We start from the raw sequence: 27,578 nt of genomic DNA, 5'->3' as shown, positions 1-27,578 counted from the left end.
TGGAGCAGTTTGCATAGCAAGCTGACCACTACTACTCTATCTTCACTTTACCTCTGCAGAAAAGAGGGATAGTTATGATGGGCCAAGAAGAGGAATTTGGATTGAACCTTTGTCTGGAAGTGAAGTTGTTCCATTTGAAGTTGACGGAGGGTGCAGAAACAACTGCACTCAACTTAGCAAATAAAAACACCACTGATAGAAGACGGTGTGATAAAGTGTTACTATAAATGTAAATTATTACCAATATATTACAATACATGTTAGCATCAGGAGCAAAACGCTGTGATGTACAGATGAGTATAAAGAATAAAATGTAAAAAAAACTGAAAAGGTTAGAAAAAACGGCAAATGAGAAGAGCAAGACTGCACTACAAAACAGCAGAGAGGAATTTAGTTCCATCTCATAAAGATACAGTTTTATAATCCTGAAAACTGAATGTTGACTTTAGGACTCGACAGGTTTGTCGCCTCCTAATAAACAGACTTCCGCTTGAACAGTAAACACTGTTGTATTCTACAGCGGAGTGGAAAAACAACCAAAAAATCTTAATTACAAGTTATTTGCATTTTATTTTCATATTAAACAGTGTAATTATAAACATTTCATTCAATTACACTAAGCATGATCCATATGAAGTAAAAATATTTAAAATCTACAGGTTTAAAGGACAGAATGAATTCACATCTGCTTCTGTGTCTTAATTTCAATGCTTTTAGCTGATGACTGTGATATGTTCCTCTGATTTTACTCAGCTTTAAGTTACAAAACAAAACCTCATACCCATAACTCAGTTACATTATTTCCCATTTACAGACCAAAAGAAGAAAAAAGAAAAAAAAAAAATTTATATACATTGGAACATTTCAACATCAAGTTACATTTCTTAAATGTGCAAGATTAAGCAAATGTATACTGTAGTCAAATAAAAATTTCCTTAAATAGACGTTCAAGTTTAACTGAAGCACAGGCTGCTGGTTTGAACAGAGGTTAACATTGTCTAAAGATACAGTGCCATCTGAATGGGGGCGGGTGAGATGGGCATCTATCTACTACAGGTGAAGAACAGCTGGTTACCTGTGACAAAATATTTCAGGTGTTTGAGTCACAAGCAGGAAAGATCCATACGGTAACTGTAAACAATACAGTTTCAAATTTTATAAATGAAGACGTAAAGGTCAAAGCATATCTTCATCACTACCCATTCGCATCGGGTTTCCAAACAGGAATCATTAAACACACCTGCACAGCTTTCCAACAATCCAATCCAATGAAATACTCAAACATCTTGTCAGTTTTTTTGTTTTTTTTTTAATATTGCTACCTTTCACATGAAGTTAGAAGAAAAAAATGGCAAAAAAAAAACCTGGCAATGACACTCAGATTATAAAAGCAGCCATGTTTCCTTTTTTTTTTTTTTTTGTTTGCTCTAGTGAGTTCATGTGGCTTTAAGTCCCTGAAGAAACAGCGCCACAATCACCAGATCATCCTATAAACCGAGACGCGACTTTAAACTAAATCAATTCATTGCACATTTGTTTACAAACAGCTCGCAACGTTTTCTTCATCCAAAAAATATATTCAAATATCATCTCCTGCCTTTTTTTTTTTTTAGTTCATTTCTTTATTTTACACAATTTCACTCAACGTGCAATTGGAAAGTTCTGTAGTGATAAATGGAGAGCAGCTGTCTTAGCAGCATCGACAGGCACCACGATTAGACCCAGTGACAACGAATCAAAACAATTCAAACAACTTCCTGCACATTTCTGACAAAAATAAAGCTTTACAGGAAAAAGGAGCAAATATTAAGTTCTCAATCACAACTGTCTTACAGTTGTCAGGACTGATACAGCAATCCTTAAGCAATAACATCCTCTACTTTTTACTAAGAGGTTTCAAAAACACGACTCGGCTTACTGTCAATGATCCTTTCAAACATAAAGGAATATACAGTCGAGTCATAGATTATTACATGATCATCCTATGCACGGATGGCGCTTTATACACAATCCTTTTTATTTAAATACTGCTACAGAAGGATTCTACACAAAGTTTCTCTCCGAGCAGGAGACTGTGATTCAACTCAACAGGAAGTTACAAAAAAAAAAAAAAACAAAAAAAAAAAAACACAAAAAAAACAAGGCAACCACTGAAATAATCGCACGACATGAAAGAGCAAATTAAGTATCATTACAGATTAAGCTTTGTTTCAGATTTCCAGTTCTGAGATTTAAGAGCTTATTCCTGTTTGGTTGTAGTGATTTTTTTTTTTTCCAGCCCAGTGTGTTGAATTATTCCAAAATGAAAACGTAGTGTTTTTTTTTTTTTTTGTTGTTTTGTTTTGTTTTTTGGAGGGGTGACACCCTGTCCAAGCAAAGGAATACACTTCCATACACAACAAAAAGAGGAAGTCACACACCAGAAATGTGCATGAGTTTTTAAAGCACACATTTAGAAGTTTCTCCTACTTTTATTCATCTTTTTTTCCCCCAATGTGTAATTGCACTGAACTGAAATCCACACACTGATGGAGCTGAAGAGGTGATGTGGCTCAAACTGGGCCTTGTCTGTTATTTGCTAAAAGTTTGTTTTCAGTTTCCTGACCAACTCCACTGAGAACAGTTCTGCCTGAGAAGCGCCCCACACACCCTGCGTTTTGTTGTTATTCTGCTGCCCCGAAAAAGGGCAAATACAGTGTTGTTTATCAGTAGTGTGACCATAAACAGCCCCTTCCTTTGTCGGGCTAGTCTTTTTCTCCGTCTTCGCTGCTTCCTGGAGTGAACAAGAAGAAAACCAGTTTAGATATATCTGATACGATGTCTTATACTTTAGAACAAAAAATAAGCTGCTAATCTAGCAGACACCTCGGTCAAATAACTTTTAGACGGCATCGTATTGGGTGTGTAACTTGCCTCCTTGTTCAATGTCAGAGTCTGTAAGATGTGTGAGGGAGAAGCTAGCAATGCTTGCTGGCGAGATGGAGAAACGCGAGTAGCTTGAAGAGCTGCTCCAGTTGGGCTCCAGCACACGCCCCACTGTGGGGGCTGCAGAAGACATGGCCTTAGAAACAGGGTCTTTATCTGCCTTTGGCAGGAAGGCAGGAGCAGCAGATGTGAAGTCATCGTCCCACTCAAAACCACCACCTGAGAGAGTTAAATGACACATCAGGACGACTAAAGAATGACAACATAGAAAAACAGATCAGCAGATTTTACTGTTACCTTCTTCATCTGTTGAGCTTTCAGAGTTCGCGAAGCGGTTCAGGTAGCTGGCAGTGGGCACAGGGCTGCTGAACTCTGGTCCCTGACTGTTTGAACCTGATGAGTGGTCGCCCAGTTCCTTGGTGGGAGTTTCCTAAACACAATGCATTAGAAAAATAAAAATGAGATGGATGCACACTCGAATAGCAGCAGCCATTTAAAAATGAACGATAAACTATCACTCTACCTGGTCGAACAGGTACACAGTGACATCATCGAAGAAGGACACTGCTCTTCTGGAGCTCTCCACATTCCACTTCCCAGGAAACGGGGAAGACGAGGCTTCAACATTCAGGGACGTGGGCTTCAGCAAGCTCTTCAGGTTCTTAGAGGGTTCATTCGACACAATAATTGGCACTGGGTGGACGGTCTCATCCTCACTCTCTGAGCTGGAGCTGTGCAGCTGGTATGCACGCATGTCATCGTCAGAGTCCTCGCTGTTCTCATCCTCCTCATCAGCATCGACGCCATCTTCCTGTCCATCTAAGCCTGAACCGTCCCGCCTCCCCAAGTATCGACCCTCCATGTCCGGCTCTTTGATTTTATGCCCATCGCTGGCATAGGTCCTGGTCAGTTTTGCATGAACGTTGCTCTCTGATTCCAGATTTGATGGGGTTGTGGAAGGTGGTGTTGAGGTTTCCAGATGTTGTGATGGGATCGGCTGGTCAGGAAAAGTGTCCTTGACAAGTTCTGGTTTAATTTCACCCTCACTATGGCTGCTGCTGGACTCCACCACCCCACTCTCAAGTTTCTTTGCCATACCGAAAGCGACCTCTGGATGTATGTCATCGATGCATGCATCAGATGTTTCTCCTGCTTCTTGCTCAGAAAATAAAGTATCAACATCTCTTTCCTTATAAGCTTCCAGTGCTGGACCTGCGGTGTGCTTCAACCACGTCACTTCAACAGCACCCCCTGCACTTGTTTCTTCAGACTTCTTCTCAGGTTCTGATTCATTGTCAGAGAAGTAGGCAGAATCTCTGTAACTGCTGCCTAAAGTGGGTTCCTCAGCAGCATCAATATGATCTGGTTGCTGAACCTCGCTGGGATCCTCACTGTGACTGTCCACGACCCCCTCGACTTCAGAGATTATGATTTTTGGTGGAACCAAATTCAATGAAGCTGTTAACTCTTCTGACCCTTCTCCATCTTTGGTAATGCTCACGCCATTTTTAACAGGGGAACAATCGTTGACATTGGGCTGAGAGTTCCATTCAGGAGACTCCAGGTTCTCAGTTTCATATCCGCTGTCTGATATTTTATATGGAGGCTGGAGTTTGTGTTGGACCATTTGAGCATTCAGCTCTTCTCTCTGCTCTCCTAGTCTATTTATGTCCAGAGAGTCTAAAGAGTCTGGCGTTTGGGCTGAATTGTCCACAGTTGGAACAGTGATGGACATACTGTCTTCTAATAAACTGTCCTGACTTATCTGGTCCAAAGATGGACCTGATACCAGAAGACAAGATCTAACAAATGGATGTCCATTTACTTCCATGAAGGATTCTTCATGATCAGAGAGGGTAGTTTCCAGTTCTATATCTGCATCTTCAATTAGCTCACTCAGTAAATCACTACTTGTTAGGTCTTCATTGTGTCTGTTCTCTGAAGACAGAGGTGGAACTTGCACATTTTCGGGCATTTTATTCATTATGAGGTGAGCAGAGGCCTTTGAGGCTGCATCATCGTCAAGGCTAGTAATGTTGGCATCTGTGCACAGTGAGTCTGTAGCGGCACTGTCTGAGAACGCAAAGGTGTGACCATCAGATTCACTAAGGACAACGTCAAACCTCTCGGAGGTAGAATCAAAACCCGAGTCTACACCTCTGTCTGAGGACTGGAGCAGACCAAGGTCTTCAGTGGAAGAACTATTTCTAACTGACAGCTGGCTGCTTACGCTATCATCTGCAACCACTGTAATCAAAGGCACCGGTGTTTCATTTTCTACCAGAGGAGGGTGAAACTGCTCCAAGTTGGAACTGGGAGAGTCTAAAAGTTCATGCCTGGATGATGTGCTACTTGCTGCAGGTTTTAAGTATAAATCTGCTGTGTTTAAGTTGCCTAAAGTCCCAAGGTTGTTCCAAGAATTCATTTTGAATGCGTCCTCTGGTTCGTGGACTATGCCAGGTAAAAGAAAATTCTGCTGTGGATGTGAGAAACTAGAGTTCTCTTTCATTAGATTCTGTTCTCTGAGAAACGCATAGTTATCAGCGAGTTTTTCAGTATTAAGAATGCTCTTCACATCTGTGTTCCCCCTCTCCCCGTCCACAGCAACTGACGGGTGAGAGACGTCCCCTAAAAAAGAGCCCCTATGCCTTTGATCTGAAGTCATCTCTTGGGTCTCTAAAGACCCATCATGGAAAGGGTTCCCGTTGCGTTCTGGAAGCTCCAAAAAATTCTGTCTCCAGGAAGGAGACTCATCCTGCTTGGATCCCTCTTCAGAGAAAATGTTTGTGTGGTAAGGGCTGTCGTTTTCAAGAGATGACCAGATGTGGCTGTCTGGTAAATATGAATCCTTTGAGTCAATGCTTTGGTGGAAAAAGTCAGCATCTGTGCTGGACTCATCCAGACGGATATCTTGAAGCACAACAAAATCTTGTCCCCTATTCCCACTGTCCCCAGCAGCGCTCTCCCCTTGTTCCTCTAGTTGAATGTAATAGTCATTCCCATTAGTTGACTTTTGTGAATCAAACACTGGTAGGATCCCAGGAATTCCTGAAGGAGTGTTACTGCTTTCTGCCCCTTCTGCCCTTGTTAGAGGATCAGGGAAATGGGCCTGGATGTCTTCCCTGGAAACAGGAAAGAACATACTGTGGTAGTTCAGTGTAGTGTCGATGCCTGAATGCCCATGGCTGCCATCGTAGTGGTCATGCTTTGCTGCCTCCCAGACATACTCAAAACTAAGGCCTTTGCTTGTTTCCGTGACAGTGAGCACTTCGTCTATCTCTTGCCGCAAGGCATCATCAGCAAACTGATCCAAGATCGGGAAGGACGAATGGCTAACAGTGGTCTGCCGTGTGGAAGGATTAGGCTTGAGTGCATCCCAGCGCTGTTCAAAATCTTCTTCCATGTCCTTTTGGCCTTGCATGCGCAGATAGACAAGCAAGCGGTGTACTTCCTCCGCTGTGGCCCGCTTGTCTGGGGATAGCCAGCAGAACTGCAAGACCTCATGCCTGCAGTCATATGGGAAAAATACATCTCTTTCAGACTCTACATTCTCAATCAATAATTGAAGTCATGGTTGCTTTTACATTCATTCTACAATGCTCTTTGTAGGGATGTGATAACAAAAATGCCCCAAGCTTACCATCTTTCAGAATAAGGAAGTTCCAGTTGGGGCTTAAACAGTTTGACTTGCTGCTCCTTGATCACATGATTGAGAACCTCCCGGTCAGAGAGATGTGGGTACGGCTGAGTGGCATTTTCAAAGAGCTCCCATAATGTGACCCCCAAAGCCCTAAAGACAAATGACAAGAAACCGTTGGTTCAGTGACTAAACCAGAAGCATCAATCATAACCTACTCTAAGCAAAATGCAGTAGAAATCTGAAAACATGAGAAAATTTTGGCTTCACAGTTTGTGAACTATAGTGACATCTAGTGATATGAAATAGGAACTGCAACCCTGTGAACAGGCTCAAATCTGTCCCTGAGAGAGAAAAACTTTTAAGTGCCCTTAAAAATATACTAGATATATGCTGTAAAGCTAACAGCTGGCATTTTGAGGGGGGAAAAAAAAAAAAAAACATCTCACCATGAAAACATTTGGATTCCTATTTTCATTAATTCCACACCAATAAAAACGGCTCTGAATATTATAATGTATTTCTGCCAACTGATCAACTCACATTGTACACACAGGGTGTTCAAGTATTTTCCTTTATTTGCTTAGAAACCAGCTTCACACACATTTTTTAATGCGTAAAAGCGTTTTAAAAATGTCTTCTGATGTTAGTGTAAAGCTGACATTATATACCTACCACACATTGCTCTGCTTGGTCTGCTCCATAGTGATTACACCCCCATGGCGCTCTCCCACCAGTTCAGGAGCCAGCCAGCGAAGGGGTGCAAACACATCATCCTCTGTGATGATGTAATCCTCCTACACAAACAAAATTAATGTAAAACTTCCTGAGAAAAAGATGTAAAATCGATGGAACCTAAAATCGAAATCACCATAACAAGAGAAATGTGGTTGTTTTTTTTTTTTTTTGTTACCTCTTGTTAAATCAGTGCACCCTGACATCGCCTCCCCCCTTTTCTTTACAGAAATAGATTCGCTGTGTGACCTTATCTTATGAGTATTAAATTCAGACAGCCGAACTGACAGTTCAGCAGTATTTCAGGAATGCAGCAGACAACTGCTGAGGACATATGCAAGTCAAGTCACAGTGTCGACTATTTGAATTCTTCAGTGAAATGTGCTGTAAGTTTAATCAGAGGCAACACTTGTGTAGCGTCTGCTGAAAATGATTTATTTTCTGTTATGTCCTCGGGGGCTGGTTAAAAATAGTGTAGCTTGTGTCTGCTATAAAAAGTGGAGTAATTTTATACCATCTCAAGATGGTAAAACAAATGCATATACAGTAGAGAGAACTGGCAGGGTGAAGGTGAGAGGTTGTCATGTGCTCAAAAGAGAGACCCTACAATATAACCATAAGCTGCTGCTGCTTGCATGCAGTGAAAGAAGATCATATTTTTAACCTCTGTAGCATCAGAGCTTTTTTTTTTTTGACAGAACTATGTTCTTTTTTTTTTTTTTCTAAACGAATATTTCCACATCATTCTCCAACAAATTTTGGAAACAAGTTGTTTATAAAGTGTTTATTACACTTATTATGGCTTAAAATAAGTACAGCCGTATTGTAGAACAAATTTCTACTGATTCTTAAGCGGCATTTTGCTTAATTTTTAAATGGAAATGTCTAGGTTAATGCAACATATTTTATGTTTATTACCAAACTGCTTTGTTACAAGAATGTATAAGTAACGAAAAAAAATTAAAAAATAAAAACAAAACCAAAAACCAAAAATGGAGGTTTCTGCTTACTTTGTATCTGTAGGGTCCGATTCCATAGTCTCCGACTTTGACTGTGAGATCTGCAGTCAGGTAGCAGTTCCTCAGAGCCAAATCACTGTTGGAACATGCAGGAAAAAAAACATTCAACTGAGTAAATTTGAGATTTTACACAGACCACATGTGCCAAATCCTTCACAGCAGCAGGCAGATTTGGAATGAAAATGTTTCACCAATGCTTGTTTTGTTTAGCCTGCTCATTTGGTCATAAAACCAAAGTATGCTACTGCACACAAGCCAAGAAGAAGGTAGCCTGGCTGGTATCACACATGATTTCGGCAACTAAAGATAAGAACAAGCATTATTTTTCTTTTCTTTATCACATTACAACAAGACTGATGTCGGGGGTATGCCTTACTCCTGCATATAACAGGGTGTAGTTTCATGACACAGGTTGTGTTAGTTTATTTTTGTTGATGTACCAGGAGTGGGCATCACAAATTCTGAGGCTTTTTACATGAACCAGACATGTGGTCATTTATTCACAGAGACTCAAGAGGCAGGCAGGTTTCACTTTAGCCCTGCTCAAGTCCTTTTTAACCGCCCAATGACACACACTGCTGACACTAGTGTTCTTGTATGTGCTTGGCCCAGCTACTGTCAGACCTCTAGAAACCCTGTAAGATAAATGGAAATGTATTTTAAACTCTCCTGTCCTGTCCTGTCGGCTCCTAGCTTAACGTATAGCAAAATGGCAGCAGAGAAACAAGTTCAACACCTTAACCCTACAAGGATAATACATGACAAGCAGTAATCACTTTTATACCAAAGGCATTTGAGAACTTCCTGGAAATTGTCTTCACTTGATCTGTAATAAATAAATATAGCTAACTCAAGTTTTTAAAACCTCTTCAGTCAAAATTATCATGTCTACTCAATATCTCTTTATGGCCACAGAAACACAAAATTAGGTGTATTTTTATTTTTTTATTAGAAGTTTTGAGATTTAGTCACCAGCACCCTATTATAGAGAAAATATTTAAAATGGCTAAATATTGTAATAAACACTTAAAAGAACATATCTAATCAATGTGTTCCAGTTAAGTGAGTCAGAAAATATCCCACTGTGACTAATATGTTTATAGGAATTAAATGCTTTTGGAATTTATAATAGCTGCTTATAGCTGCAAGTTAATCGGGCAAAACACCCAGGGGTGTGTGTGTGTGTGTGTGTGTGTGTGCGTGTGTATATATATATATATATATATATATATATATATATATATGTATATTATATACATTATATGTATACATACATATATATGCTTGATATTTGATTAAAAACATTTTCAGGTCTTGTGAACATTTGTTACATACAATTAATTCATTTTTCTCTATTCAGAAAAAACAAAAACACAAAAAACTTAAAAAAAAAAAAAAAAAAAAAAAAAGGATTGTGTGCATATGCATTCAACCCATTTGCCTTGAAACCCTAAATTATTATCTGTCACTGCCTATTCTCTTCAGAAGTCATTAGTTTGGTTAAATTCACTGTTTCCAGGCTAAGCATCACAGGATCTCAGTAAACGCCCAAAGAGCAAAGGTTTCAGCTTCCAGGAAATTTTGCCAGAATTTAATAGATCAGGTTGGTGGTGCTATTAAACAGACAAATTCCCTAAATTCTTTACAAAGACTTGCTTCTGTCTTCCAGAAAATAGAGACTGGGGCAGTTTTAAATGACAATGACACTGATACTCCTAAACTGTTCAAGAGGTCTATTTAAATGTCTCTCAAGTGGCCATTTGAAGCACAGACCTCAATCTGAGTTAGTCATTCAATCTAAATAATCATTAAATAGCTGAAATTGCTCATGTGCATGGCATTCAGCAACTCTGTAGAGGACTGGTAACAAGCCATTCAACTGATTCAGAAGACCAAATGGTGCCAGACAAATACTAATCCTATTATTCTATTTTCTTTGAGAATATATCCTTTCAGTAGACTTAAATTAGACTAAACTGGTGACAAATGTTTTTCAAGGCTTAGAAAACACAAAATAAAGAAAAATTATATTAAATGGATAAATTGTGATAGCAACTGTATGGAGAATATGTAAAGACTTCAACAAAACCTATGTCTTAAAAGATGCTAACTTCCAGTTACTCAGTGCTAATACACTGATCTTACATAATGCAGTTCTGCTTTTGCTCTACTGCAGGCCCATTCTGACCCTTGTGCTGCAAAGCTGAGCTTTCAGTCTTGGACATCAGCCCACACAATTGCCCCAACTGATTTTGAGTTGCAGCACCTGAACCAGCCTTGTGCAGTTTTACCAGTATGTGGATTAACTAAGCAGCACATGTATGATAAATCAACAAAAATTTTCAAAATGATCAATATGGATTAAAATGAAAATTTACATTAATCCACCAAGAGACAAGCTAACAAGGACTACAGCACAACGGCCAATATGAGGCTATCCTTTTACATGCAAAGAGCAGAATCATCATATCCCTGTGGTAGCGGACAGCTGACACTGTGGCAATGCATGGGAGCTGTGTAATTGGAACCCTCTGAGCTTATTCTGAGCATGCAAAATAGAGCTGATGAGCTGAACATCATATGTTACCCTCCAAGCCCAGAGTTCCCAACACCCACCTGAACCCCTGATGGCTGGTAGCCAAACATCCAGGACTGGCTGGGGTAAAAATGAAAATGCAATGCAGCCTCTCCCCCCAGTACACACCTTTTTTGGAGAATACTGGTACTCTAGATACTGGTTGGACAGTCAGCACGTAAGTAAAACTAACAGTTGAGCGACGTCTTCATAATCATATCATACAATTTTTACGACTGTGTACTTACCACATGACACGTAACATACCCAGTAAAATTACTATTTGTTTATAATACAGAGTGGTGAGACTAAATCAGTGCCGATGCCCTATTTTTCTATTTTATATGACAGCTATGACTGTAATGCAAACATGCTCAATTTTTGAAAATGAAATTACAAACTAAAAATACCTTCCAAGGTAATACTTGTAATGTGAATATACAGTTATAAGGAAAAACCTTTTTCACAAATTTCTCTATTAAAAATAATGTTTTAATTAAAAAAAAAAAAAAAAAAAAAAAAAAAAAAAACCACACTGGACCAGTAAGCATCACTCTAAAGAGCTACAGAATTGAGTGGTCAGAAAAACAGTGCTTAGGTTAGTAGATCAAAACTCTGTGAGCTTGCTTATGAGTTGCAGTTTGAAGTGCTACCTGTGCAGGAAGTTGTGTTTGTGAAGGTGGGTGACACCAGCAGCAATTTCACAGGCCATCCTCTGCAGCTGCAGCAACTCAGCATTTCTAAACATCCAATCCTGCTGAGACAGAAAGCCCCGCAAATCTCCCTGCAAAGACAAGCACAGACAGCTGCGTTAGCTTTCCAATATTAAACACCAAAGAAATCAAGGGGAATATATTAGTTTTATAAAAGAAATAAGAGGACATAAAACAGGAATTTCTTATTAAATGTAGCGTGCATAAAGTGCCACACAGGGGCAGCAGACACCTCTTTTCTTCTCTCCTTTAGCACTTCTCACTGCTGATGCGTGACAGAACCAAATAAGGGTAACACAGTTTAATGGACCTCGGTGCTGTGTCACAGAGATTTATAAATAAAAAAGTCCACCTCAGGAACTGTGTAAGCACACAGTGCCCATGTCCAGTTGAGTTTCTGAGCAAATGAGTCAAAAAAGAAATGGAAAAACCAAAACCCAAAGCCTTAAGTCACACTGTATCGCAGTCGTTCAAAGCAACATGACGACAGTGCAGTGAGAAGTCAATCATAAAGTGAACTGGGAACAAATAGTTAACCCCTGGACGGTGTGCCAAATAGACAGTAAATCTGAATTTCAACAGGGTCTCAGCGGTGTCCTGGGGCACAACACGTGTGGCTGTCAATCATGAAGAGCAGAATGTGGTTGGCCAACTGAGCAGATTACAGCATTCTGGACTACTGTAAGCGTTTAGTTCCTAGTTTTATTCAACTCAGATTACAAAATCTCTTCAGGTAGTACAGGCTTTTAATGTCACTAACACTGCAGAATGAAGTGAAGCAGCCACCCTGAGAAATGAGCCACAAGAACATACTGTACACACATGGAAGGTGCACAAACTGAGGTGGTTTTCTTATAAATGTTAAGTCACATGCAGGTGTGTGCGTGTTGTGTTGCTGTGTATATGAGAGCATGTTTACAAAGGAATTACTTTTCCCTGTGCTATTTCTTCACAAGCAGCTTAGATCAGTCATCTTATGTAAGCATTATTTGTTTGCTTCATCCACATTAGACCCCTGCAAACACACACACACACACACATACATACATACGTGTGTGTAAAAACCCGCCCAGCTCTGAGAAGAGGCCTTCGCTGAAGAGCTATATTGAACGTATGGTAAACGATACTGCACGCTGTCTTTATTTGTGAAGACTGCGCAGCAGGTGATTACATTTGAGGTTCGGGTTGTTGTTAATGAAATAACAAAGTGTGAAGGGCCAAAATATTTAGGCCTTGTGTCTGGCCAGTGAATAACAAGAATGTGCCAAGTTCAAGTGTAACTCAGCCGCTACATTATCAAGCTGTGAGAGAAACAATAAATTCAGGCTATTTTAAGAGCTTGTCCTGCATCCTAGTTGTAAAAAGTCAAACTACATTTTATTCTTATTGCTGCTAGGCTTTTTCTTTAAAGGACAAAAACAATGAATGGGCCACTGAACACTGCCAAGGAGAATAACCAATCACTATCAGTATAGACAACTTTAAAAAGGCCACTTTTCCTGAGGAGATCTAAGACTAATTACAATGTTCAGCATTCATATATACATACCACAAATGCCATGAAAATAACATAAAGAGGAGACTTGAGTATGCTGATGGCTGCTGGGGGAAAACTGTGACAACATAAGGAGCTCAACAACTCCAAAGCCAAAGTCAGCTGGCATTGGTCTGGTACCCTGAACCAGAGGAGATGTCTGAATAACGTCCTGGCCAAGCCTGCTGCCCGGCCAGGACATTACAGGTTTCAAGTTGTCACTCATACTACGGTATGTGACATTCTGTAGCCCCTGCACCAGTTGCTGGATGAATTTTGATGTCCAAAATGCTTTGAGTTAGTGTTACCCAGGACGGAAAAAACACCATTAATCTTTAGACTGTCAGAGAAAACGTCATATTATATTGGCTTTTTGGAATTCGCATTGGTCACTGGGCAGTTCTGTGTGAGGGCATACTGTAGGTGAGTGACAGTTGATTTGCTTCAATTATTAAGAAGCTATACACAAATCATCTTCAAACCTAAAAGAGAAGCATTCAGATTTGTTTCAGTGATATCCAAGGTCTGTCACCCTGCATGTGCAAGACAAGCAAACGGAACCTTTTCAAAGAGATTTGTGTTCTCCAAAACAAGATCTCACTTGGATGAAGCCTGCAAAAACCTTTATCCAGCCAGGGAAAACAAGCATAGACATCAATCAGATGTGCTAGCCTCACAAATTAACACCTTCAACATTCAGGGACCTGCTCTTCCCCCTTAATGCCCTGTGGTAAGTCATTCACCTTGACTAATGACCATTTGCTGTTTGAGAGCTTACTGGAGCTGGCTGGGAAAAAAAAAAAAAACCACAATGCCAGGACATCTGCCAGGTCTGGGCAGCTGACAATACTGCAGCCCAACAAGATTATGAAATGTCTGGCACCACGAGCTAAACTGGACTCTTCCAGACATGTCATCAAATTAGAGCAGCATGAAGCAAGGTGCAGATGTAGGTAATCAAAGCATTAGTAAATGGCTAAAACAAACAAACAAACAAACAAACAGCAGTCCCACCCAGGCTACAGTCTTTGCAGGTGTAAAATGTCAATAAAAACACTTGCTATAGAAATTTAAATGCATGATATGAATACACTGTTTCCTTCTCAGACAACCAACATTTGTCCTACAACGATAAACCACTACAACCAGGTGATGTGTATTTGCTTTTTGCAGTCATCACTGGGTTTGCCATGCTTGGGGTTTCTTTAGGAATAGCTTAGTTTACTTATGACTGAACTCAGAAGCCACCAACAACCACAAGGTGCTGGTCATAAAAATGTACAAACACAGCAACTGGTGGAGCTGACACCAGAGGAGTGTAAATGGAGCCTGTTGCTTTACTGGGTGAGGTGGGAATGTGAGAAGTCCCCAGCTTACAGTAGCTATGTGACTGCAGATAGAGGCAGGAATTAGAGAATCGGGGAGCAAAAGGGAGCTCCTCTCTGTCAGGAACAAGCCCACCCACGACAGATCAAAATAGAGTGACGAATCAGCTTTTCTGATAGTGTGCAAGTAACTTCAATATCTTAAGGGAGGCGTAAGGGCTGATTTGAGATTGAGTCAGCTTTCAGTCCACACAGCACATAAGACAAGTAGATAGATGTTTTATGGACAGTTTTGAACACAGAAAAAGCAAAAATACCAATGCGAACAACCATTTAATTTCCATTAGGACACAAAAAATAAAAACTAGAAATGTTTAAAACTGTTTTATATGAAATATGTAAAACAACTCAATTTCCACATGATGTAGCAATTATTAACACTATCTAGGTATGCAGTCATTTGTTGTGCTTGCTTTTCTTTGTCACAATTAGACCATGTACATCAATGCACACGTGGTCACTCACCATTTCACAGTACTCAAAAACAAGCAGGAAGGGAATAGCCTCAACACACTGTCCGAGGCACTGGAGGATGTTTGGATGCTGCAGTACTCTGAAGAAAAAATAACAAGACACTTTGATTTGTTTATTACAGCAGCAAAAGTTTAAAAAAAAAAAAAAAATGGGCAGGAGTTTAATAGTGATTTAATCTAATGCAACGTATTAAAAGGAAAGGTAGAGGGAGCTGCTAACATTACAGTGGTACATATCTAACCACACTGACTCTCTGCATATCATCAATTAAAAAGCACCCGAGGTAACAGTTACATTTCTTTATTAATAGATGAGCAAAGCAATAAAAGATTGATAACAAGCCTCTGACAAATCTATAATAGAGCAGATTTAAAGGGGTTATCATGTGTGTTTACCTGTACGGATCCCCCTGCTGCAGAAAGTCATTCTGCTCCTTGGCACTTGCATTAGCTTTTAACTCCTTCACAACCACCCTCGTTCCACCTGGGTCTGTGTAGATTTCACTTAAAAGTACCTGACAGGAAGAAAATAACACCTTGAACAACACAAGAGGTAAGCAAACACAAAAGAAATTGCTACTTGCTGCACATTAATCCAAAAACATGCATTATATAGCTTTTCTACCATTGAAAAAGTAACAAGACAGAAGTGGCACAAATGACGACCTTGCTGACCGAAGTGCTTTGTGCTTAAACAGACAAGTCCTCTACGAGGATTCGTAGATATATACGTATGTTAATAATATAATATTATATAAAAAAAAGTCCACCTGTATGTACGTATCTATATAAACGTAGATATATATGAATCCTACATATTCCTCTGTATGTAAATATTTCAGATGTTTTATTTAGTGTGGTAAGTTACCTCTGCCTTGGAAATTTTTTTTTTAAGATCATAGATTTAAAGTCAGATTTTCATGCTGATGTTTAAAATATCGACCACTTTTTCTGCTGTTATTCACTTTAACCCAAATATATATTGTGAACCACAGGAAACAATGTATTTTCCTTTCATTTTTTCCTTTAAAAAAAGACTGATTTAGTTTTCTGCTGTCAGGGAAAATTTCACACAGAGGGAAAACAATCTTACCTGGCCAAACCAGCCGTTGCCAATCTCTTGGATGTAACTCAAACTGTGACGTCCCACCTGGAAGCTAGTGCCTGCCTCTATGATGCCAAATAAATCATGTAAATCAAAACTGCTCAAGATTAATCTGCCTTAGAAACTAAAATGTACATCTGGTGAACATGTGTTTACTCGGGAGACTAAATAACAGCTTGTATGTGTGCAAGTGTTTTACCTGTAATAGAGGCAAGAGGCTGAAGATGTGGGGGTCCAGGCAGGGGCACAGGGGACACAGCAAGGGTGTACACCTCAGCTGGGGACTGCATAGAGGGCGTGTCCTCTGCTGGGGGTGTGAAGTCGATCTCATCATCAAAGTGGTCTTCAAACTCCTACATCGACACAGATGATATTTTGATGTTTCAGTCCACAAACGGGATATGATGTCACAGATCAAATCGTTTTCAAGAAAGCTTAACTTCACAGAGGATCCATCGTTTTACATCTACCCACCGTATATTCATCAGATCAAGTGTACACCTGAGCATGTGAATGGGTGCCTTTCAGGCCACCTGCGCCTTCAAAATTCTCACCTTGAAGTTGATCTCCCTCTCCTTGCAGCAGGTCACACAGTTAACTAGCAGCACTACCAATGCCACCAGCACCATCAATGATACCACCAAGGACAGGTACAGAGACGCAGACAAAGTGCCCCCAGTGCTTTCCCCTGAAAAAACAAACAAAAACAGCACATGCAAAGTCATTCACGTTTGTAGCTATGATTTAAAAATAAGTTTGAGGAGAACAGATGAGGGTGGCTGAAAGCCCTGATAAGTTAGAAACATAGCCAGAAGTGTATTTGACAGTAAAACAGCACATGAAGGGTGTACTGGCTCTACTTCAATATCCACCCACTAGAAAGACACATTTCAGTCAAACAGAAATAAACCGCAGTGCTCTGAGAAAGCTGCTCTTCAGGCTTGCTTGTGTCTTTTGCCAGCAATTCTACTGCAGCTGAGATAAACGACAATTAACCTTGTGGACATTATTTTTTTCCCCAAGATTTACAATATAGGGAAACATGACAAAGCAAGAACAGTGACTTCAGTTTATGCCACCTAGCTTTTACCACGTAGACATTTGTGGGGGTGCCCACGGGCCAGTTAGAAGCTGAGAGTGCAGCAGCAGTGACAGCAGGTGTGGGTCTTCCTGAGTGCTGGCCCAGCAGTTCAGACGTCAGGGCTGACAGCAGCCTTACAGCCCAACCACTGCATCCACACTCAGCCACTGCTCGCTTACTACACTATGAACAACAGCTATGAAGCACTTGTGTGTTTGACTTTAGTAAGACTGATTTAAGGGTAGTTGGAGGGACAGCCACTCAAAACACTAGTAGCCCCATTTTATTTTTTTTACAGGATTAACATTTTAAACAGATAAAACTATGCTACAGGAGATTTAAAAAAAAAAAAAGACAATGGATATAATGGCAGTAGTTTAAAAAAGTCACTACTGAGCCTATACATATAAAAAATAAATAAAGGCATCATACTCATTATTCTGACAAAAGCTTACTCTTTCATAAGTCTTCTCTTTCATGTCCATCTTGTTACTCCAAATGTCACAGCTCATTTATAGCTCTTCATTTGAGAGTTATGACTAGTGGTCACTGGACAGTAAAAGGACATTAAAGTCAATCCTTCACCCTCAGAGCCTTCATCTTTCTTGATAAGCTTTTTGTTCTCACTGGAGGACTTGCTGTTTGCATTTTCTTTTTTTTTGGCTGACTATTTTGAAGTTACATACCACTCTAAAGCAAAGGCATCAAAATGTAATTTTAGTTCACATGTGGGAGAAACAGATTGTACATAGGTACTGGTGTGAAAGACATCCCTGCCCATTCTCTCTCCTTTCTGTTCAGTCACTAACTGGTTGTTGAAAGTCATCAGATACATCTTTCTCTGCTAGACTGAAAAGTACACCTACCAAAATCCCTTCAGCAGAAATGCACATTTCTAACAGCTGAGCCAGATAAGTAAAGACATGAAAACCACACTTAAATGTCACCAGTTTGGGTTTTTCCATTCTCAATAGTCTTTTTGGTACTCAAGATGACACCTCTGCTTATTTCTTAAATCTTTTTATTTTGATTTGCAAATTCTCAGAGAAAGCCAGAAACTTAATCATCCATCTCATAACATTAATTTAAAAAAAATGCATATTATTATTCAAATAAACTGTGTAAATTAGAAAAATTGACTTTCTAAACCTAGACTATCTGGGTTTTAGCCTATATATACTGCAAACTTTAGAACCAAAACTGAACTGATATTATGCATTCGTAAGATGAATAGGAATCATCTTTTCATGTGTATGGCTGCACCATGCAACACCTTAAAACAACTGAAATACCACTCAGCACAACATGTCACAAATATATCATGTCTAAACTGTACACAATTATCATTTACTATTAATCATTTTAAAAACTGTAATAAAAAGGCTTCAACTTTGACATAAATTATCGTTTAAGTCTTAGTGTTTTCTATTTGAGGTACAATTGTAATTTGTAGGAGCAAACAGGTGCAGGCAGCTTATTCATCAGCCAGACTGACGAGACTTCAGGAAAATATCTTGAAACTAAAGCCAAGCGGCCTTCAGTAGTTAGTTCATTTCTCCATCAGCTTTGGCAATAGGTAACTGTGTCCAGTTTTTAGAAGAAGAGTATACTTGAACAATTCTGAAGAACATTAAAACTTTTCTGGGTGTTTCCCCATGACCTTGTGAGAAAGCATCACAAGGTTTAGAAATATTTGTAGGAAAGGATAATTTTGTGTGGGTCGGTTTTACTGAAACTACAGCTATTAAATAAGATCTTGTCCAGAAGAATCTAAATTATCCAAGTACACAAACGGTGATTGATATTTTCTCTAACCCTGCTATATATTGTGATATTAAAAAAATGCAGGAATTTGTCACAAATGATTTGAATGACACTTCAAACTATGCTGCACTCCTGCCATCTTGTTGACCATTAACCACGGCACTGATCTTACCTCTTTTAGTGAAAGGTAAAAAGCAAGGTTTTTCTCTACATTTTAGTCATTCTTATTAACTTTTATTGGTTGTTCTTATTGTGCTAGGTCCCAAGTACATGTTTAATTATATCATGTGCAGAATTTAACTGTGGTTTGTTTATTGCCATTGGCAAATAACAAACCTGCATGTCAGGTAACCTTGAAATTGATGAGAGCATGTTGAGTTCATTTACCTGCTACATCATAGGACCTGCAATGGGACTATTGCACAGACATAGATTGTGATGGCAATGCTAAAACGACATATTGTGCAGCTGCAATACAAGTAGGGCTGGGCGATATATCGAATATACTCGAGATACCGTGGTTAGTCCTTTGTGCGATATAGAAAATGCCTATATTCGTCATATTCGAGTATCCTGTTGTCATGCAGGTGTTTTTAGCTGTGGGCGGGGTTTCCTCCCTCCTCCTCGACTCTGCACCGCTTTGCACAGACAGTTAAACCAAGCGCACCTCGTTACGTACATAACGTGAGCTACGTGCTACGTCATGAGAGGCAGCGTGTAGCCACTGTTGTCAACTTGGCGACTTTCTCGCTAAATCTGGCAACTTTTTTTTGTAAAAAGCGACTAGCGACAAATCTAGCGACTTTTACTGGAGTTATTGGAGACTTTCCTGGTGTTTTGGCGACTGACTTTAAAGCGCATATTGTAAAGTTATTGTCAGGAACGAGAGTCTCTCCCCGTCCTACAGCACTCAGTCGCTCCGACTGCAGCTGCAGCCAGTCAGAGGAGCAGAGAGGACACCTGCATGACTCCACCTACAGTCACAATGAACAGCAAAATCCGCCACTGATCCTGCTCTGGATTACAGAGTGGGACGTAAATTACAAAGTTTTTCACGTCACGCAAAAATAATTAATCGTATTTGATTACATTCACAGCCTCTGTCACTTACTCGCCTCATCCACTGTGTGTGACACAAGCATATTTATCTAGCACGTCATGTCTCTAGAAAGTCCAGAAAGGAGTCGGAATCAAACCCTGAATTAAAAGCTGGCTGAAGCCGTTTATTGGAAACGATACGAGGACATTCTGCTTGTATTGTAAGACTGATTTCTACGCTAAACTGTGCGATTAAAAAAAATACACGACAACTCAAAAATGTATCCATAAAGCAAAGCCTTATAATAGTTCAACCCAAAGCAAACTAAAACTAAAAAAAAAAAAAAAAAAAAAAAAAAAAAAAAAGACTAAACTAAAAGTAAGAAAACTACACAAATTAAAAACACATAAATGTATCTCTGTCAAAGTGTCTCTTTTGGGTCACTGTGCAGTCCCAAGCCCAGAAAAAGGAGGAGGGTTGAACATGCAGCTAGCTATTCCACAAAACATAAGAATCCTTTGGTTAAATTTGATAATCTAACATTTAATAAAGTAGGAAAAAGCTGATTTATGTGGTTTTAATGGTATTCAAAATAATTTTTCAAAAGGATAGCCTGTTTCAGTGGCAAAAAAGAAAAGAACAAGAAAAATAGTACAGGATCCATCATCTGGCGGTGGTTTGGATACCGGAGAGAAGATGTTGACCAAACAACTGTCGTATGCAAAGTATGTCGCAAAAGTGTCGCCACAAAAGGTAGTAGTACCACAAATTTATTTCATCATTTGAAAAGTCACCCCTTAGAGCCCCTATTTTCATACGTTGCATTTATTACATCATGCAAAGGTACTTTACTGTGTTTTAAAATGACATGTTTCTGCCACTGCTTTAACTGTTCAATAAATACGGTTTTGATCAATTTGCTTTGTTACAATTTCATCCCTTTGGCATGAATGTTTAAAATCAGAATATCTTAATGCAGTATGAACAATTATGTTTTAATATAGACACAAAATCATCTTACTGATGTGATTGTCTGCACCAAAGCATTAATTCAAGGCTAAGGTAAATATCGAGATATATATTGTATATCGTGAGATGCCATAAAAATATCGGGATATTACTAAAAGGTCATATCGCCCAGCCCTAAATACAAGTATAATAAAAGGTATAATATTTTTCTTTATTGTTAAGTGTGGTAACTCAAAACTGGGGGAAAAATGCTGCAAAAGAGAAAGATGTTCCAGGACAATCACTTATGTTACTCACACCTTCATATTTATTTGCATGAATCTCAGTAAATGTGACTATTTAACAGCATTTCAGATTTTCTTTTTATACATCTAATGTCAATTAGCAAAAAAATGTTCAAGTTATACAATGTATAAACTACATAATAAATACTTTTTGGACAAAAAAAAAAAAAAAAATTCTGTGTTTCCAATGCCAAAATAAAAGGAAGCAGTCAGGGTCCTTCCTTCTGAATTTGCAGAATTATACGAGAAACTTATCATGGCTGCTACATAGATACTTCGATCCATTTAATTGAGTTGGGAACCTTCCAAAGCAAATTTAACAATACCTATACTCAGAAATGTTAATATTCTAAATCAATAATGGAGTCAAAACTGTCCCTGCTGCAAGTGTGTGTCTGTTTATCTTTTATTTACTAACAACATTAAATTAACAACAAAGGATGATTTATCTAAACCAGAGTATATACTGTCCCAATTGGTCAGCCAAAGGATTAGTGTTGCAAAAGACTTAAGCAAACCAAAGTTTGCAAGACTTCAAATGATTTTCATATTATATGTATATATAATATTCCTTTAATCAAACTCATTATCATCTTTATCATTCAAGTTTCATGCTCCCAGGGGTTTTGATTAATGCTTGTTAATGAGATTAAATATGAACAGGCTGTGTTAGTTATCCTCCCATTCAACCAAATACACATTTACTGAAAACCCTCAAAACACACAGATTAATTAGATGCATCATCAATTCAGGAAGGCTGTGATTTAGGGCTAATGCTTAAACCTGGGCATTGAGCTGAGCAGTGATTTTACAAACATATCTGGTCAGATCGTGCAATTCTCTATCGAGACATGGTCAGATATATCAGACAGATAAGGTTGCGCAGCATCACTTTAACTCTGTGGGAAAATTAGGTATGAACCAAGATGCCAGCAAAGATAGCGATTTACTTCATGTCTGCTGCAAAACGCCAAGCTGTCTCTGAGAAAAATGACAGGATGGCTTTAGTTATTTTCATCTGCTGGATCAAAGTAAAATTCCCTGATGAACTCTGCCCCCCCACTTTAATATGAATGTCTGCATGGATGGTTTTATATGTTCTGTTTTCCCTGCTGCACAGTAAATACTGAACTTTAACCCCAAAATAGACAAATATAAACCACTTTTTACCCCTACCACAAGACAGTAAGTAGCTCAACCTCTAAATCATTATCAGTCAAAGGAAGCTTTTTTTTTTTAAAATAGGAAAATCTATCATCTACTGGATTCTTCCCATAAACCTCACTTCTGAGCAAGAGACTACAACAGATAAACTGGAGGTAAAATATTGATGGGAGAATTATAAAAGATTAAATAGGTCCATAGTCAAGACACTGACCCACTGGATGATGCTATAAATGTCAGTGCTGAATCTAAGGGTTTAAAGGTTTGTGGTCGATGTGTAAATGGAGTGAATGGAAGAATAACAGTCCAATAATTTTAACATTTTTAACAAGCATTAATAAAAACCCACTGGACAATAAAACTTGTGTAATATTTCATAAAGGCAACGTCTGTAGCATGTAATATCAAGCTATAAAATAATAATATACTACTTCAGCTTGCTGAAGTCCAACGATATTACAGTATGATCTCTGGACAGGACTTACTACAACAAATGACACAAAGGAATGGGAAAAGCTATGTACAATGATGGTGTCGCAGACACAGCACTGATATAGCTGACATGGCTTGTAAGGCCACCAGTTCAATCAAGAAAAATAAAACCAGTTAAGTTTCTTGACAGTTAGGGCAAAGACTATAAAAATAAACTAAAATCACATTTCACAATATCGCTCATTTTATATCCCCACAACGATATACGTCACGATATAAAGTTGTTAGTGTAATTTTTTGTCAGTCATCAGTTATTTGTCAGACATGCTTGGCAACGGCAGCAGTGATCTCCTTCCATCTGCGGGAACTATGGCCGTATGACGTTTCATGGGGAAAAGCCCGTTGCAGCGTTTGAGTCTGGAATTTATTATGAGCGCTTTCGCCACCACTTGATGTATTCATTATCCAAATGCTTGCGCAGGTGTTGAAATGAGTTACCAGTAGTTGTGTTCGTTGCTGGGACTGTAAGGTAGTCTGTTGTCGGTTCCACGTCGGTCTTTTTACATCCAAACCGCATCCATGCAACAGAAATTTCCTCTTTTATGAACAAGCTCATCAGTTTGGGTTGGCTGGTCATCTTTCAGTGAATTATCCTGCTCTGAAACACGTCTGCAACCGTCTTTCTCCATGTTTGTTTTTTATATTGCAGCGTGCATATTGTAAAGCACATCTTGACGTAAAATACTGCAGTAAAGCACCTTATTGTGGCATAAACCATAGAGCCTTATATGAAACGATACATTTTCTATTGTCCAAACAATATATATCATCATATAGCCCAGCCTTATCAATATATATACAATTATTACAAGCATCTGCAGCATTTTTGTACCATGACTATGCCAACCAAAAGTGCAATTCTGCCCCTTGATGAGTAACACCACAGTATTAAAGTGAGACCAGGAACCTCCTGAGCTATTCAAACAAGATTGTATTAAATGCAAGTCAATAATGAACTTAAACTTTGCAGCTTTTCCAACCACCTTAAGGATATCCGTGGCTTTTACTGATAAATTTCTCCATCTTTAGCAATAGTTTGAAAAATGCATATTTGATTAGTAAGTGCAAAAGTTAAAAAATAATTTCCAATGGCTTTAATGATGCAAATGGAAAAAACACACAATAATCCTGTGAAAATTGCTTGGCCTTAATTGCAGGCAGCTTTTTAACACCAGTATCCTCTGTCCTTTTTATCATAGCAACAGGGTGTGGGGTATTGCAGGGCTCTCAGAGAGACTACAGCAGCAGTCAGATGGAAATAAAAAAAAATTATAAAACAAAAAAGCTGGGGCTCGACAGCTAAACATGGAATTGGTTCTCCTGTGTTAAGCTTTATTTGAGTCATGGGTTCATATCATGACTTGGCAGCCTCACCAAATGATTTAACTGGTTTTTGGGACTCATATGGCAGGGAACTGCCATGTCTTATTTCAGTTGTACTGCATATTTTAGTAGGCATTCATGCAGAGCAGGAGCTGACCCATTTTTCAAGATTTTATCCACCAGTGTGTGCAGTAGATGTCTGTGCCCATTTACACACAAAACAGAAAATAGTACTGTCTGGCTGATGTGTTTGGGTTGGTTCAAGATTTGTCACTGGAAAGAGCCTCATCAATCCAAGGAAGAGCCAAGGTCTCAGTAAGCCAGTACCTAAGGCAATTTTTCTCTTGAGGAATTGGCATAGATGAAGTTTTGTTCATCACTTTTAATAAAATAACTTGTCTTGTGCTACCACTTTTGAAAACAATTTCAAAACAGAACACTGTAAACCTGCCACTCCTCTTCCTTGTGGCAACAGCAGCATGCATGCTTCTCTGCAGCCTGCTATGAAATACTATAAACCCATGAAAAGGTGAAGTCTTACCCTTAGCAGCAACATAAATAATGAACTGGTTTGTACCAATAACAAGCATCCCAGATGGCCTGAAGTGGCTGTTACTGAATCACAAGGTTGTAGAGGCTTGTGGCCAATGTTCACCATGAGTAAAAGACAGACATGCCAATGTCACCCAGTTATACTCTATAAAACATTGACAGCTGCACCAAAACTTAAAAATGCTTTCCTAACTATAAGCAATATATGTAAAGCTATTATTCCTCCTTTTGAAACATTACCTATAAACTGAAATCAAAATGTTTAAAACTTAATTACTGACTGTGGATGCAAACCAGAAATGAAAAGGCAAAAAAAAAAAAAAAAAAAAGCCTGCTGTGCAATAAAAGCATAAAAGTGGCCTTATATTGTAACATTACTTTCCTGTATGATCTTATTATGATAAAGTAAATAAAACTCTTGCTAATCATTGACTGGTCCTGATAAGATTGGAATATGCCGTAGTTACACATTACCGGCACACCCTGCAGCATTTTTGCTTTAACATTAATTGATTTCCAACACGGAAAAAAGTTATCATACCAACAGCGGTCACGGAGACTGAACCTCTCCTGCTGGGAAAAATCTAGAAAATACTGAAATTATTCCCTTGACTCTTAACTGGAATTAAGGAATTCTGAACATCAGAAATAGAATTCATTATTGTTACTGATCATTTATCTAAATAAAATTCTACTAGTGATCAAAATATTGTGAAATGCTTAATATTTTCTGGCTTTTTCCAATGAACTGAGTACTGATACTTTTGTACTCTAATTCAATAGATAGCTTTCAATATCTGTAACAATTAGTGCCCAACTAAGAATATAAACTAAATGTTTTAAATAAAATTTCTTCCATTTTTGTTAGTTTGCTAAAATCAAGTCTCACACTAAACATACAAACTTTTTTTTTTTTTTTTTTAAATCAATTCCAGCAGTTGACAGATTGATTCTTTTATTCTGATTCTTTCGAAAATTATAGTGATCGTATTTATGTCAAGACCTGTGATATATCTAAAAGGCACTATTATAAACATTAAAGAGGTTATTCAGGCTTAACTTTGGAACAGGAATCAGCATTTCCATGCTGGCAGGCCAACATCTACTTGACGGTGCCATAAACCTGGTTAGTTAGGTCAAGAGTTACCTGTATACTGACAAAAGCCCACTACACCAATATTGTCTTTGGTTCTGTCTGCAGTTTGTGAAATGTAAGTTCAATAAAACTGGGATCAGGTGATAGACTTTGTCACAGTGAAATTTTTCAGATCTTGTCTATACTGTGAAATAAACTCCTGGGTTGTATCAACAATATGTTTTGAGTTATTTCCATTTGTACTTTGAGGCAGATATTCACCTTTAACATATTTAAATTCATTGAATAAGGGGTATATTATTGCATTTTACTTTTTAAATCAAACAACTGCTTCAGTCTACTCTTCCATAGTTAATACAATCTTGAATCCTGCTGCCACTGGAAACCATATGTGTTGATACAATTGCACTCCATTCATGTGCTTTACAGGTGATGTTTTTGGTAAGTCCATACTTCAATATTCCTATCATTTTGGTACAACTTAAACCCAATTTGTCCAAAATATTATGTTCTGGTAGGGTTATGCTCCAATCACAATCACCATAACTGCCTTTTAAAAATGTCAAGTCTGCAGTCAAGCTCAGCACATGACATTTTTAATGATAATGTACAGTTTCACACAGACTCAGAGTGCCACTTACAGTGAAAATGTTTGGCCTTCTCTACTGATTTAAACACTATGAAAACGCAATAGATTGTCAGGTTTTCCCTCAATCCCACGCAAAGGTTAACATCTCAGCAGCAACAATATGCTGTAAAATATTGACTAAGACATTTAACACTTAACCTGTGTAAATCTGTGTTACAGCAAACTGTACAAAACAGTGTTTTTCTTTCTTTTTCTAAATGTCATTTATTTACTTATTTGGAAAAGGTAAATGAAAAGTCTGTTTATGATTAGCTTACCGGCTTAATAGTTAGCAGAGTCGTGACTTTGACTCAGTTTTCCTGTTTGTGTAAAACATTTACTTGCTCATTTAGGCAAAGAGAAAAATGTTAATTGTTACCTTTGTGACAAAACAAACACGTACCCTCGCACTTTCAACAGTCTTTACTATTTAGACAGAAATCCTTCCAAGTTAGTGTTAGCTTTGTTAGCTGCAACGCTTACCCAAACATACAAATGCTAGCCGACAAAAACATACATAGATAAGTCGTATCGTAGGTGGACATCAATCTTGTAAATGCTTATAAACCTGCTATATATTGTCTCACCTGATTTATGATGATACTGCAGAGGAAAACCTTCCGACAACCCAAACACCGACAGAAAAATCCCACTGGCCAGCAACAACACAGTTCCATGGTGGCTCTCCATCCTCCAGCCTAAGCCAACTAGGTGGAGGACAGCTGGAATTGCCGTTGTAAATAAGTAAATAATATGATGCCGAATAAAGTTCAATCGTGTATGACCAATTTGATGTCAGCGTAGGCTACATAGAGAAGCATATTTTCGGTTTGTTTAGCGACTTGCTACTCGCCAGCTAACTAGCTTCAGCTAGCATGTCGATGCTAACAGTTTTAGCTGACGACAGCAATTGCCGCTACGACATTTAGAGTTCCGGTGTCCATGGAGACAAAAGGGGCGATCACCTGTCATGACCGATCATATTTGGTGAATCCACCCGAAATTTACCTAAATTAACTCAGAAATAGAAAATTAAATCGATAGCCTTGACTATCATGAAACACCTCTCCCCCAGAGCGCCATG

The 27,578-nt window shown here is 38.7% G+C and overlaps 1 protein-coding gene across 1 annotated transcript; it reads right to left on the bottom strand.

Moving 5' to 3' along the window:
* Nucleotides 1–626: 626 nt before the first annotated feature.
* On the bottom strand, nt 627–27,578 carry lmtk2 (lemur tyrosine kinase 2). The gene is made up of 14 exons (XM_079252840.1): nt 27,082–27,578; nt 16,656–16,789; nt 16,301–16,454; nt 16,090–16,166; nt 15,393–15,511; nt 14,989–15,076; nt 11,545–11,675; nt 8,308–8,392; nt 7,238–7,359; nt 6,566–6,715; nt 3,449–6,431; nt 3,223–3,355; nt 2,910–3,144; nt 627–2,769 (listed from the first exon to the last, which is right to left on the bottom strand). Exons 1-14 carry the CDS (start codon nt 27,182–27,184, stop codon nt 2,745–2,747), a joined length of 4,539 nt encoding a protein of 1,512 aa, XP_079108966.1. The 5' UTR covers nt 27,185–27,578; the 3' UTR covers nt 627–2,744.

This window comes from Telmatherina bonti (genome assembly GCF_933228915.1).
Source record: "Telmatherina bonti genome assembly, chromosome: 14".
Classification (NCBI taxonomy): domain Eukaryota; kingdom Metazoa; phylum Chordata; class Actinopteri; order Atheriniformes; family Telmatherinidae; genus Telmatherina; species Telmatherina bonti.
The sequence above is the reverse complement of the archived record's forward strand: the minus strand, read 5'-3'. Positions and strand labels throughout refer to the sequence as shown.

What these genes read in the sequence shown, in the direction of transcription:
- lmtk2 (XM_079252840.1), bottom strand. Translation starts at nt 27,184, where the DNA reads ATGGAGAGCCACCATGGAACTGTGTTGTTGCTGGCCAGTGGGATTTTT. An exon ending in GCAGTATCATCATAAATCAG is followed by an intron (nt 16,790 to 27,081) that starts GTGAGACAATAT and finishes TTGTTTTTTCAG; the next exon opens with GGGAAAGCACTGGGGGCACT. An exon ending in TCGGACCCTACAGATACAAA is followed by an intron (nt 7,360 to 8,307) that starts GTAAGCAGAAAC and finishes TTGTTTGTGTAG; the next exon opens with GAGGATTACATCATCACAGA.